At 38.7% G+C, this 15,282-nt stretch overlaps 1 protein-coding gene across 5 annotated transcripts in view; it reads left to right on the forward strand.

Annotated features, from left to right (window-relative positions):
* Positions 1-15,282, forward strand: part of THSD7A (thrombospondin type 1 domain containing 7A) — a 689,693-nt gene that overhangs the window by 466,963 nt on the left and 207,448 nt on the right. For all 5 annotated transcript variants that reach the window (XM_089315677.1, XM_089315676.1, XM_089315679.1 and 2 more), the window contains 2 exons: positions 1,790-2,038; positions 5,457-5,638. In XM_089315677.1, the coding sequence (XP_089171803.1) occupies positions 1,790-2,038; positions 5,457-5,638 (431 nt within the window). The remainder of the gene's footprint in view (positions 1-1,789; positions 2,039-5,456; positions 5,639-15,282) is intronic.

Here is a 15,282-nt window from a genome sequence, read left to right on the forward strand (position 1 = left end):
AAATCAGATAGATCCAGGAACTGCCTGACTTAAAAACTTCATGTCCACAGGAACCGATTTCTCTTGGAACAAAATTCTACAGACAAGTACTCTTCCTGTGTTGTCACACTTGGGGAGGCCCAAAGCTGTGGCTATATATTTGGTGTTTGTAGTTTCATAGTGCATGTGCAGTTTATCCAGATGAGTCATTTTATCAAAAAAATGTGTGACATAGTGGTATAGTTAAAATTCTATTTTTTATCATGTTACCAGGGTAACTGTCACTGGAAGTAGTTAACCAGTGGTCAAGTTCTCCACAAAAGGTTAAGAGATTGTTAATCCATTGCTTTCATATGGAACATGAACTTAATAAGTATTAGGTAAAAAATAATATATAACTATGTATATGAAAATAATATCATGAATGATAAGAAATGTTTCTAAAATGAAGTATGTCAAATTTTGAAATAGGTTGAATTTGGTAAAAGAACAGTTATAGAGGGCCTCATTTGTTTGTAACTTTGCCTCATTTTCATGAATAAACTCCAGAGTGAAAGTTTGGTGATCACAGAGGAAGTTTTGCTGGTTACTGTTATTGGTAAAGTATAGTTACTACCCAATACATGACACTGGAGGAGAAATGGAATTTTTGGTCTTTTCTATTATCATAGGGAAAGTGCAGCTCACCCAGAGAGCCCTCTTCCTACCATTTTAGATGATTTTCTCAGGTCTCTCAGCTCTGACAAATTGACAGATACTATGAGCTTAAATTATCTCCCTGGAATGCAAATTTTATATACTTTCAAATAGAACTAAAGCTACTGAATGAGAGTCATTATGTTAAAATGATCCTGCCTCTCTCTATGGTTGATTACCACAGATAATCATGGCACCTGAATGATGAGATGGAATTATCCCATTAAACTGGGTGGCTCTGTCAAGGCAAGAGTCTGCCTGTATCTTAGAAATATGCACTATTGGTTATTGACATTGAGTGAGGTTTCAACCAAGAATTTTCACAGTCTCTATTTTCCAGAAAAAGTCCTCAAAATACATTGTCGCTAATTGTTGACATTGATGATGTCATCTTCATCTTTATATGTAGGTAATATAATTTAGAATGCAATATCCCTCTAAATTAAGTAGGTTACATTAGCATTTGAGCATAGTTTACTGATGAAATAAAAGAGCTGTATTTAGAGGATTATCTCTATAGTATCTAGGTAAATAAGAGGTATATTTCTAATACTTAGGTGTATTTAACTAGGATTCCCATTTGTCTCCTGTGTATTAAAGTATGAATTGATAAAGTTGATATATTTGAATAATCATACATTATAATTGTAAATCAGAGCGTAAGTTTTAAGTGACATTAAAATTAATGTTAAATCACATATTAAATTACTTTTTCTAGTTAAAACAATATTGTATTAGGCATGTTTATTTGAATCACTAAGCAAAATAGAAATTAGCATATGTTAACAGTTCTTGGTTTCTCATTTCCTAAATTAAACCAATCTGGAATGAGTAAAATGAGCAATGTGGCAAATTTAGCTTTAGCTAATTCTGCTTTATCCCCTTTATTTTGTTTCCTACTAATGATTTAACAACTCTTACAAAATAGTGAATGCAAGTGTGAGCATTAAGTCTGCTTTTACACATCATAAATGTTGATATATTTTGAGTGAAATTGGAATCACACCTCCAAGTAGGAATAAAAGTGTCCAAGCCGATTTTAGTCTGGAATGTAGAACCCGAAATTCTTAGCTGACTGTAAGTCTCTGATGAGAATATCAATTTTCTCTTACAGCTTTTGCCAGCAAGGGAAGCTGCCAGTGACCTTCCAGTCTTGTGTGATCACCAAAGAATGCCAGGTGTCTGAGTGGCTGCAATGGACTCCGTGCTCAAAAACGTGCCATGATGCGGCATCCCCTGCAGGCACTCGCGTCAGAACGCGGACCGTCAGGCAGTTTCCCATTGCCAGTGAAAAGCAATGTCCCGAGCTTGAGGAGCGGGAACCCTGTGTGTCTCAAGGCGATGGAGTGGCCCCTTGTGCCATGTGAGTAAATAAAGAAGGGTACAGTGTCTGCCCAAATTGCGTGTCCACCCACTGTTTGAGTCCATCTGAGTATATTGAACAATAGTGACTTTTAGCATGCAAACTGGAAAGATAAGATATATATTTGCAAACACTACACTGTACTATACTTTTTTAACTTGGTTTATGTAATAAAAATACAAGCCCTGCATTTCCAATTTTTAATAACTTCTCTAGGTTTAATATATTTTCTATAATAGAAGTTGGTAAGTTTTTTTCTGTAAAGGAACAGATAGTAAATGCGTTAAGCATTGCAGGCCACATATATCTGTCTTGTGATGACTCACCACCACCTTTGGAGCTGTAGATAGTGTGTGAACAGTTGAGTGTGCTCTGTTCCAGTAAAACTTTATTTACCAGAACAGGTGATGGGTTAATTTGGTCCTTGGACCACTGATAGTTACCGTCCCTTCTGTAAGGTAAAGCAAACTTTGAACCACAGGTTCCTGTGACCTATTAAAAATAGTAATGCATATGTATAAAAACCTATTCAATAGAGTTAAATTCTACATCAAATTAATGAGACTTTAAACTCCTTGGGGAAAAGAATTGTGCTTATTAGTGTTTGTTCTTGGGGGATTTTGTCTCATTTCTTTTATCACCAACCTATATCACAAGGCCTTGCGAACTCCAAATGCTCAATAAACATTAATGATTTCAAATACACTGACTAGTTCTGAAGTATTTGGCAGAATAACACTGCACTTTTTTCTTTAAAAATATCGTTTCCAGGACATTCTTGTGAATTATGATGTTGCAATAACAATATTTCAGGATAGTCTCAATACAGAATAGAGTGACTTTGAGAATTGTAGTTTCTCAATAGAGATTCACTTCATTGACAGCTTCTTTGGAATGTCCTAAATATCTGAGAATATGCATATAGTTCAAGCTTCATGAACTGGCAGGGATACAAATTAATATTTAATACTTAATATTATTAATACTTAATAATTAATAAAAGTCACTACTAGAGTAACAACAGTGGTGATGATTTATATGTGAGCTTTAATTCTGCAGCACTTCAGAGTCATGCACTGTCCCCCAGTGTAACTCCAGTGACGACAACTCCACAGAGAGGTTCCTGTCTCTACCTGTCCACTGACTATGGCTCCGCTCCATAAAAAAGGCTCAAGGAACTGGCAGGATTTCCAGTGTTTTTTCTCCTACAGATTTCTTCTACTTTTTGTCTCAAGTTAGTTGCTTTATTCTTTATCCTCTCAGAAAATCAAATATCATTAACAAAATACGTACAGATAGACTTAATTAACTCTTCTCTCCTTTTGAGGGAATAGCATTTTCTTAGAATCTGGAACCAGTGTCCATTGCTGAAATACTATTCCTCTCACAAGACTTCTTTGGATGACCTAAATTAGAGCTCTGTTCTTTTGCCAAAAAATGACTATTTCACTATCCAAATTACTTGCTTGATTTCATATCCCTGGTGTTACTACACATCTGATAACAGATTCTGACTTTGCTTTGAATGTTCTATTCTCAAGACATAAAATGTAGAGTTCAGAGAAATTTACTGAAATACTTAGTAGTGATATACTTAGAATTCGAGGATGGGTGCTGCTTTGGTTTAAATCTGAGCCAGGAAATAGTATTTGCATTTATCAAAGGAGAAATTAACATCCTGACATGGAGTAGTCACGATATCTGGAAACATCAATCCATGATACTAATCAACAACAACAAAACCACTTGTTACTGAAAACCGACATACTGTTTGATGACAAAAAGCAAAACTGAATAATTTTGTTACTGAAGACAAAATACCTATTTTAAAACTCTACTTGAAAACAAAATAGAGATAATGCATAGTATTCTTTTCTGTATGTGTAAAAAATGTAACAAAGGGATAGATGTATTAATCTATGTTTTTTAAAAAAGTTAAAAATAGTCATTACACTAATATGCTACAGACATGTTAGCATCTTCCCTGTTAAACCCCTCAAGGCAGTTAGCAAGTAAAAATTCTAGTTGTTATATGAAATGTACTAACTGTTCTTTGCTAGGTATTTCAAAAGTACTATAATAGTGACTTTTAATGTTATTTTAATACAGTCTCAAGGATCATTCCAGCACCAATTATTTCACCATCAATGAAAGCTTTAATTAAAGCTGGAAAAAATAAAAATGGCAATAAACAGCATCCTAAACCTCTGTATATATTTGCTCAAAAAAAAAAAAATGTTAACAAATGCCTTGTTACATGTCCCTCGCTCCCATACCCCTCCAACCAGTCATCAATTATTCATGTGTCTGCAATGGACCCAGGTGCTGCCCTTCCTTTATAAACAAATGCCAAGAGTGCCCTCCTGGATGATCTGCTCCCTCAACTCTAAGCCCCGAATCCCCACTTATAAAAATGGAAAAGCCGCCTGAAGCTCAGCTCTGCTGTCACAAAACTTCACCCCTGACAAAGAAAACATCTAGATTGGACATCTGAGGATTCAGTTAACCTTTTTGTCTAATTGAAGCGAACATTAACACATCCGCTGGTACTTGTGTTGGCTGTTAATCTGATTACTAAGGAAACATTTGGTTAAAGTAATGCGCAGTGCTACGTGAGCCATTTTCCTTGAGCGGTTGGAATATGCATTCTCCTCTTGGTGGAGAAATGCCACCACTTTCTATCTTCAGTGGCATCAGAAAATGACTCCTTGCCCATCTCCTTGAAGCACGTGATGCACTGAACATCCCCTGATACTTCTTTCACATGTAATCTTGATTGGAGCTTTAATTGAGAATCACAGATCCTCTTTCTTGTACTCCACTGATTAGAAACGTCAGCTCCTTTCAGCATTCATCAGCACTCATCAGGGATGCTCAGTGTTACAGGAAAAAAAAACCTTCCTATGCTTGACACTAAAGCGGAAACTCTAAATTGTTGTGCTCTATTTCTTAGTCCTAACACACAATTATAATTGTGTATGAAGAAGCAATTTTCATTCATTTCACTAAAGGCAAAGCAAGTGTTTGGGTTCATCATCATTTATGATGTTTTCCATTCTCAGATCCAATCTTCCTTTGTTTATAAGCATCAAGAAATGGTGAGCCCGGGTTTCACTTAATTGAACATAAGATTTCATGTTTCCAGCATGATGTTCTCTTTTCATAAAATATTTATAAGCAACTTGGAGCAGTTGCAATTAGAATAAAATGACCCTAAATTTAACCTCTCCTTAAATGGAATGCTGCTGAGCGTAAAGGAAGGGGTTGAACTGAGTCTACACCAGAGATGTAGTCTACAGTGGGATCTAAGAGAAGATGTCTTTTAGGTTATTTTTTAAGAAAAAAAAAATCACGGAGGAAAGTTTTATCAAGTCCATATGGTGCCATCTGTGACATTTCTGCTTACGTGTTTACTTAGGTATGGCTGGAGAACCACAGAGTGGACTGAGTGCCGTGTGGACCCTTTGCTCAGCCAGCAGGATAAGAGGCGTGGCAACCAGACAGCCCTCTGCGGGGGAGGCATTCAGACCAGAGAGGCCTACTGCGTTCAGACCAATGACAACCTCCTGTCGCACTTAAGTGGCCACAAGGACAGAGCAGGTAATCCTTACTTTTTCCCAGAGACTCTTCCATGGACTGAGAGCTTATCCTGGCCCTGGAGGGACATACGCAGGGCCATCTGGGGCACACATGGCTGTATTTCTGTTCCTGTCGTGCTTGGTACCCACTATGCTAAACATAATCCACATTGTGCCGGGAAAAAACTTTTGATACAAACCCATCTTTGGGCAGTTCTGATTTACTGACAAGCTTCTTTTCTTTTTTTTTTTTTTTTTAACTGAAACTGTTTTTTATTTATTTATTTATTTTTTTGACAGGCAGAGTGGACAGTGAGAGAGAGAGACAGAGAGAAAGGTCTTCCTTTGCCGTTGGTTCACCCTCCAATGGCCGCTGCGGCCGGCGCACCACGCTGATCCGATGGCAGGAGCCAGGAGCCAGGTGCTTTTCCTGGTCTCCCATGGGGTGCAGGGCCCAAGCACCTGGGCCATCCTCCACTGCACTCCCTGGCCACAGCAGAGGGCTGGCCTGGAAGAGGGGCAACCGGGACAGAATCCGGCGCCCCAACCGGGACTAGAACCCGGTGTGCCAGTGCTGCTAGGTGAAGGATTAGCCTAGTGAGCTGCGGCGCTGGCGACGTTTCTTTTAGAATTTTTTTGTTTAAATGCTTTCCTGATTCAGTTTTTGCATCAAGATTTAGTAGGAATAATGTTATGAAAAGTAGAATAAAAACCCCAGTCAGTACACACTTATATAAGTATACATTTTAAAGTTTAACATTTTCTTTATATTAGAAGTAAAACTTGCTAATAAAAATCACATTTTGTTAAAAATAAGTTAATTCTGGTATTGAGAAAAATGTTCAATTTGAATTTAAATGAAATATTTACAGAATAAAAACTACAGTTAAATCTTTAACCAAAAGGAATAACTTCGTGTTTAATAGTTTTGTAATTTGACAGGCACATATTAGAATATTTTTAAAATTTCAGTTTCAGAACCAAATGCAGGAAGTATACAAAATAATATGTGAGCCCAATATGGCCTGGGTTAAAATTTCTTATTATTTTGCATTAATGATACCCTAGAACTCTCATTGTTATTAGATCAAGTTTATATTGAATTAGTAGTTCTGAAATGCATATGAATATGAATACTTTAAGCAGTGCTGTAAGCAGTCTTTCTTACATTTCTTATAGTTATAATTCATCCAACATATATTGATTAGTTAACAACAGAGTTCCAAAAATTATGTAAGATACTGAGGGTGGAAATGTCAATACAGATCTCCTATCAGGAAAGTACCCTAAGTTAGCATGAGGGCAAAGGTGTCATAAACCAACAGTTATAATGCAATATGATAGCTATACAAGAACAGGGGACTATAGAAAAGAGCCCATCATAGAGGCAGTGACACTTGAGCTGAGTGATGCTGGTTATGCCACTCACAGATAAGCGGGTCAGGAACGTAAAAGGCAAATGATTCTAGACAGAGGGAACAGTGTGTATAATTGCACAACTCTAAAGAAAGCAAAGGCAAATGACAGGTCACATTAATGCCAATGAGCAAGCTGTACTTGGCAAATTGTGGATAGGAGAGAGCAGGATAGGACAGAATTTTCTGGGAAGTGTGTTCATTGGTAGAAGAAAAAAATAAATAAAAAAAATAAAAACTCTAGCTGACAGCAAATGAAGACAAACAGGAGAATATATTCAGGGGAGAACTTGAGCAATAATGAGAAGAAAACCTGGGAAAGAATGTATGTATTAAAGAACATAACAAGAAATGGCTTCTCTGTCCCCCTCACATAGAAGTGATACCAGTGGCCAGTATTTCACAGAAGACAAACTAGCAAGTTTGCGTTTGCAGCTCCCAAAGTTTAATTGTTCTGTATCCACTAACTTCACACAGCACGTCAGCTCATTTAGAAATCCAGCCTAGGGGTACGTTTTATTACTAATGTGTCTTGAGGTTATAAGGAAGTAGCATAAAACATGTAATGTTAGTACATTAATATTTTCTTGGCTACTTTAATGGCTGCATTTTTAACACTCAGGTGGATTTATTATAGCAGTCCTTTCAGAGTAGTATAATTTCATTGCTTGAAGTAGATCAGATTTTAGTTCTGAATGTCAATTATATCCTACAGGTTATTACTTTCAAAAGATCTGTTAGAATTCTGAATGCAACTGAATTTTGAGTCTTTTTTTAAGTCACTGAAAGAAAGAAAAACAGAGAATATCAGTATTAAGATATATGTGTTGGGATTAAAACAGATGCCAAATCGGAGGTCAGTAGTTACAGGAATAATTCACCTAAAAGGAATGTTTATCATGTAAATAATAATTGTGAAAAACTTAGAAATTTGTGTCTTTCCCCTCAAATTCCAAATCGTAAGCCCATTCTAGTCTTTGCCAGAACAGTCAGTACCCTAAACGATGGAGGTTTTGCTCTGTAGCACAGACTACTGGAGTCCCTCCTAAGGAGCACTTACCATTTCCCGGTAGAAAGTGCTTCCAGTCACCCGCGTCCCAAGGGTGAGATGGGAGGACTGTAACTCCATGTGACTAGAGAAAAGTAGACCGTGGGCTGTGAAGATTGGGCCATCTTCCTTTGGTAAATATTACAGAACAAAAGCTTACCTAATAGAAAGATGTCTCCAGACAACTCCCCAACAGTCCTAATAAGAAGCCACTAATTGCAAGAAACCGTGTGTATATAACCATGGAAGCCCACCCTGAGAGCATCTCATACTATGCTTCATTTGAAGAACAAGAGCCACACTATTCTTTTTGCGGATTCACACCTTGTGTTCTGTATATTACTTGTTTTTACATAACCCACATGTGAAAATACCTAAACTCAAAATACTTTGACTCAAAAGTAGTTTCTTGATACAAAAGTACTGAAAGCGAGTGATATGAAATGCACATAAACTTCTTTATTATCTTGGTATGTTGTACTACACAGGGAAGTGGTAGTGGCCGTGTTGGCACAAGGACAGTGCCAAATCGCTTTATGTATTAGGCTACTCACTACTACTACTAACTAACTCACATTGCACTATCTAGAAAAAGTTCCCTGCTTGGAGTCCATGTATTTAATTACTAGAAACTCAAAATATGTATTATTATAATATGCACAAAATAGTATAATATTCACAACCTAACATGCTATTGATTACACTGGTAAAAGCATATATAGACAAAGGGAAATGGATGTATTTGATACTGGAGAGTGTCCACATTTTATTCCTATGCTGCTGCTGGCTATAGGTGACCCTCCCAGTTCTGACAAATTTTCCCTGATGCTATTCAGGTGAACAAAATGTCAGCTACATCACTGAAAGCCTGGACAAGCTCGCTGTTGAGAAGACTTAGTGGTAAAGCCGTAACAATTTCTGTTCAGCACACTGATCTGAATTCCGGTAGGCTGTGAAAAGTGTCCAGCTTATGCCGTTGTGAAATCTACCCTTATCAGAATGTAACAGGAAGTGGCCTTGCCAATAAGGAGGTTATCTTTATAAGTTTTAGAAAACTCATGAAAAAATTTGCTGATTATTGGATTCATGGATGTGAATTGATGGTTTTTTTTTTCAGAGCATGCAATGAAATAAGCATGGATTTTAGCTGTAATAATTCAAGAAATCTTCCATTTTTGTACAGATTAAGTATGTTTTTAAAAAGAAATTAAAAGTATTGGTTCTAAGATATCATGGAGGTTATAGTGACATATTAATGGACACTCAGAAAAGAATATTTATTCACCTATTGGAAGCATACCAAATATTTCAAACTAAAATCTGGATAAGGTCTGTGGGATTCGTGGTTGCTAAGAGAGATAGCCTCGATAAGGAGCCTATATGATAACACAGAATGGGCTATACTGGCAACAATAATTGGGGTATCAGTTGAAAGATAGATGGAAGTAAGGATGATTGAATTGAACTGTGAGTGACAAACAGAAGGCCGTATAAAGAATTCATGATTTCCTGAGTTCTGTAAAGAAATCGGGCGAATAAAATAGTCACACCATTCCTAAATAGGATGCAAATTCATCACTGCCGTATTTTACGTGTGGTTTCCATAAATGAGCTAGATTTAGTTCAGGCTTTTATAAAAAAGAAAGGCTGTGATTATAGTGCTATTTTATTTCCCTGTTATTTAAGAAAGTAAATATCAGAGTACATCAAAATCTAGTGCTACCCCTTTCCTATCCACCACTTTTGAAATAACTGGCATGTGAGAATGATTTACCTCTTCTATTACAAATATGTACTGGAGCATTATGGGTATGACCAAGAATCTCCATTGATTCCCTGATGTAATTCTTAAACCTCCCAAGGAAAGACAGTGGTTGACTTCGTCTTTCTGTTAGAAGTATATCAAGGCTGTGGTTCTTGACTCTGTAACATCATTATATAGATGTAAGTTACATAAAAATGTATCTTAATATTTAGTGACATAAAACTTTCACCTAGATATTACTGTTATACAAAGAGGTACTTAAAGTTCGGTTATGATCACTTTTGTTAGATATTAATATAGTGTTATGAGCACTTTTCAAAATTTATCATCTTCCCAAGTATGCCATTTTATACTCAGCATATCTTAATATGTTAAATTAAAAAGGAAGTAAAATGCAATGGTAGTATTTTGGAAATGTAGTCCACTCTGTAGAGGCAGTAGGAAGTAGAAAGTATAACATGTAATTATAGAATAATTAAAACTTAGGAATTCCCCAGAGGAATCATATTGCTTGGAAGTCAGTCCTCTGGATATCTCGTGGGAGAGAAGCCCTGTGATCAGTGAAATACCAAAAGGAAATTGAGATGCCAGTAGGTCTCAGTCATTGGGATAAAAACTAATAAAAACTCACATGCTGGGAATTAGATTAAGGTGGTGCGTACCTACAGGGAACTTGGAATTTTTACAAGACGAAAAGCTTCCTAACAAGACTTCAGGACATATTCAACTAAAAAAGTAAAAATACAATGAGACAACTCAGAAGTGATCTAAACATGAAATGATTTGGCTAGGTGTCTAATAAACATTTGTTCTTATCAAACAAATAATATTTATTAAACATATTACTATTTGCTTTGTAAATGATACAACTGTCTTTTAAATTATCTTAAAGTTACCTCTAAAAATGTTTTAAATATACCAGCATTTTTTAAAAAGTATCTGTTTGGGAAGGAGGCCATATTCACACCTACCCTGCCCTGGATCTTGGAGAAAACTGTTCGCACCTCTGAATGTGAAGAGAAGACATATGATCTAGTTGTTGCCTCAAGTGACAGGAGGCAGCATTCAAGTACTTTATTCCTGTCTGACCACTCATTTAAGAGAACATTTTTATGCGCCTATTTTCTCTTTTCTAATTATAGTGAATAGCTTAAAAGTCTTCTGCATTTTCATTTTAAGACTACTTTTAAAAGAACCCCAGGCAGAAATCAAGAAACCTGGTGTTCCTTTCTGCTCAGACTTGTATTCCCACGCTTGTGACCTCATTGGCCTGAAGATGCCCATTATAAATGAGTCTTCAGTTGCATGGTCAGCAGTGTGGCAGACTAGATTCCCTGGAAGTCATCCTTTACAAAACATCCAGACATGCAGGAGAGGGGACTGTTTCAGATGTTTATAAGGGCAGAACTAAAGTTTCTATTCACTAAGTGATTCCCTGAACAAACCAGCAAGGTTGACCTGATGCTGTCTCTGCTTGCATTGTGTGAGGATGGCGTAGGAGGAGAACTACACATTATGGGTGTCGCTCCCCCTCTTCGTGGAGGAGCAACACAGGACCCTGCGCTGTTCTTTCGTCTGCTCGGCCCTCCCCGGGTTTGCTGCTGGTTCTTCCCGGGTTGGCTACTATCCCTTCCACCTCCGTGGAAGGGCAGTTCCCCCTGGCCACATTCCCCACTTCCGCAGGGGAGTGGCACACCGCCGGCCGGCTCTCTCGGGGGCTGCACAGGTGTTCCCTTAGATGTTCCCCATAGATGTTCCTGGTGCATGCCGTCTCTCTCCTCCTTTATAGTCCTTCTCCGCCAATCCCAACTCGGCTGCCCACACGCCGAGTACGCTGCTCTCCTCCAATCAGGAGCAAGTCCTACAGTTTATCAGTTGAACTGGAGGCAGCTGTGCGGAAACTGTTTACTTCTCTCCCAACGCCACATTGTGGGAGAGCAGATGCATAGAATAAGTCTTAATTCGAGTAACTTAGTCTAGTCCGGTTGCTCCCCACAATGGGGGCCTGTGAGTGAAGCCGATAAAGGGCAAAACACAGAGCTTGTAGTTGGAGAAAAGGACATAAGCAGAAATCCTGCACTATTTAATCAACCTCAAAAGGTGATAGCATCAACTGAATAGAGGAATTCAGTTTACCTTGAAAGGGAGATTAAATGAAGCAGATCAGCCTGAACCTCAAGTCAGGGGAAAATAAGCCTGTCCTAAGAACTCCAGCCATGAGCCAATACTCACAGTAGTGTCAGATTCAAATTTGTGATTACTCCCATCACTCAACAGTCACAAAACTGAGAAATTACTATAAATGCCATGAGGCCAATGGTACTAACTGCCATAGTGCCTGAAATAGACAAATCAAAAATTCTCCAGAGGGGACTACTTTAACCAAATGCACAAGATTCCCCCCACTACATGGCACTATTGGAAATTATGGATTTTCTGAGGAAAAAATAATCCATTATTAACAGGATTTTAAATGCCTAACAAGCAATAAGATGTTAATAGTCCAGAAACAATGGAATGATAGGAATTCTAATAAGATACTTATAAATACCTACACTTAAGTTCCAAATGCTGACTATAAAATAACAGTAACATCAATGGTGATGATTGATGAAATATTAAAAACTCAGGTATCCCAGTTTGCATTCTCTTCTTCACTCAACAAATACTATTAGGATACTTCATGGACTTAGATGTCAGAGGCAAAACATTTAAAACCAACTTGATCCCTGTAATGAAGACGCATATAGCCTAATAGTAGCTTGCTTTACGTACTTGGAATGTAGGAGTGGCCCTTCATAAGGCTAACACGGGTTGGGGGCATCCACAGATGGTTGGGGGCTCTCCAGTTAAGCCCTGAGAGTGCACCATACCATGGTCCACTCTTATTCCTCAGGTAAATTGTGTGTCTGTGAATCACATATCCTCAAAATGTAGCTTAAGAATCACCAGGACTCTTAAAGAAAATGCAAAAATTCCTAGATGCTGCCCATTGCAGTTAGGATAAAGTTCTGGAATGGAGTAGGAATCTCTCTTTTTCATCAGTGCCATTGCTTATTACAGTCAGAAGTTCATTTACCATAAAGCTAACGAGAGCCCCTTTAAAGGCTCTTCCTAAAGCTTTAGGAGGGACTGGGATAAGGAGGGGAACCCAAGTTTCCTGGGTCTCATAGCCTAAGCAATATAGGGAACCTTATTTATTTTTTTAAAAATCAAAACATAAAATAACTTACTGAGGTGTCTTCCAAAGCCTCATAGTGGCCTGTGCATATGGAGGCCCTTGAGCCTTAAGTTTCGTGAGCTTCTCAGTAAATCTGCCCCTAATTCCAACTGATTCTTACCTTGATTGGAGTCAAAAAGAATTACTATGCTGTGATAAGATATGGAAGCTGAAGAGCCTGTGCCATAGTGACAGAGGTAAGACTGAGACAATTGGAGAGTGTAGAAAAAGCCACTGGCTTTGGGAGTGAGGTGGAACTTTGAGTTCTAATGATTCACTGCTTGAGCCCAGTTTTATATCCCTGTGCTATCAGTCTTTAGAAAGTCACTATGCCTCGCTGTTATTGAGACAAGGAAATTGAGGAGAAGGAATACCTCACACTCTTTTGGATACTATTTTGTCTTGCTTCCTATCTGTAACCCAAGACATAAGAAAGCCATGCTATTAGTCCAGGCCTTCCACTAATGAAAGAAAGATGGGGGATAAAATGTCACCTCACTTGACACTATCAAGGCACTGCCTCAAGTCTGCTTTCTGTAACCCTTAAGCACTGATCGCAGCAAGTCTGTTGTGGATGAGTGATAGCTCCAGGAGGAATTATGAAACGAGCACTCAGGGATGTGTACTGGGGAGCAAATCACATTTTTTCAGACACATGCCTGCTTTCTAAGGACGGGAGAGAAATGGTTTGTGGCTGGGATTTGCAGTTCTCTGCCTTGTTGATGACTGCTCAGTAGGGACTATCTACTCTTTCCAGTGTTAACAGAGGAGTGCAAACTGCATTGTGGAACTCATTAATATTTATTCCTTCTAAAAGCAATGGGCAATAAAAAGGGAAATAAACCAGGGAGAATAGCAGTGGGAAAAGGAAGTCATGACAACAGATTCATCTTACAAAGGTTTCACTGTTTATTGCACACAAGAAAATGCTCAAAATACAAGGATCCATATTATTATATTAGTAGCCTGGGATCCACTAAAAATGCCTCTTGTTGGGTATACTCTTTTAATAACACAATGCAGATTGACTGCAGTTCAAAAAATCTGAGTAGTAATCTACATTCTTGTAACAATATGCATTTGATAAAACCCAGTGATGTTATATTTCCCATATTCAGTGGGGGCTACATGTCCTCAGTGTCAGGGTTTGTTCTCTTATCAGTGGAGGGGTGAGGAATGTCCTGCCCATGGGTTGTATAAGGCCTGCAAAATCACTTGGCCTGGTCCTGCCAAGGCAACTGGAGGCAGGCCTTGAAATTCAATGAATCTATAGAAGGCTAAATCTTAAATTGATAATTCTGTATGGCCCACAGCTGATGTGGTAAATATCCAATGGCCCTGTGCAGAAAAAGCTTCTCCACCCCTATGCTTGGGATCACCTACCTACTGCAACAGACATCGATGATGTGTTTCATCTTCTGTTTTCTGCCTTCAAAGGCCTTCAGCTATTTCTCAACCACCCAAAAGCCCCCTCCTGTTTTAAGTCATCTTTTGCCAAGTCTGTAGCCCTCCTGCACTAGTACACAATTTGCCATTTGATTATATTTGCTTCTGTTCTGCAATTGCTTCATGGATATTCATGCCAAGTTTCCAAGATTTTAAACTTCCCTCCATTGCCCATACCTAAACATTTTATAACCCATCCTTCTTAGCAGAGGTCTGGTACTTGCTAATTGTGTATTTGGAAATGTCGCTCCCCTTCTTCGTGGAGGAATGACACAGGACCCTACGCTGTTCTTTTGTCTGCTCGGCCCTCCCCGGGTTTGCTGCTGGTTCTTCCCGGGTTGGCTACGGTCCCTTCCACCTCCGTGGAAGGGCGGTTCCCCCTGCCACATTCCCCACTTCCGCGGGGGAGTGGCACACCGCCAGCCGGCTCTCTCGGGGGCTGCACAGGTGTTCCTTCAGATAGATGTTCCCCTTAGATGTTCCTGGTGCATGTTGTCTCTCTCCTCCTTTATAGTCCTCTTCCACCAATCCCAACTCTGCTACCCACACGCCGAGTACGCTGCTCTCCTCCAATCAGGAGCAGGTCCTGCTGTTTATTGGTTGAACTGGAGGCAGCTGTGTAGAAGCTGTTTCCTCCTCTCCCAGCGCCATATTGTGGGAGAGCAGATGCATAGAATAAGTCTTAATTCCAGTAACTTAGTCTAGTCCGAGTTGCTCCCAGTTGCTCCCCACATGGAAATACTGTTAAGAAAGCAGAGGACTATAAGCAATA

This window comes from Oryctolagus cuniculus, chromosome 16 (genome assembly GCF_051225735.1).
Source record: "Oryctolagus cuniculus isolate XC-2025 breed Fujian yellow rabbit chromosome 16, ASM5122573v1, whole genome shotgun sequence".
Classification (NCBI taxonomy): Eukaryota; Metazoa; Chordata; class Mammalia; order Lagomorpha; family Leporidae; genus Oryctolagus; species Oryctolagus cuniculus.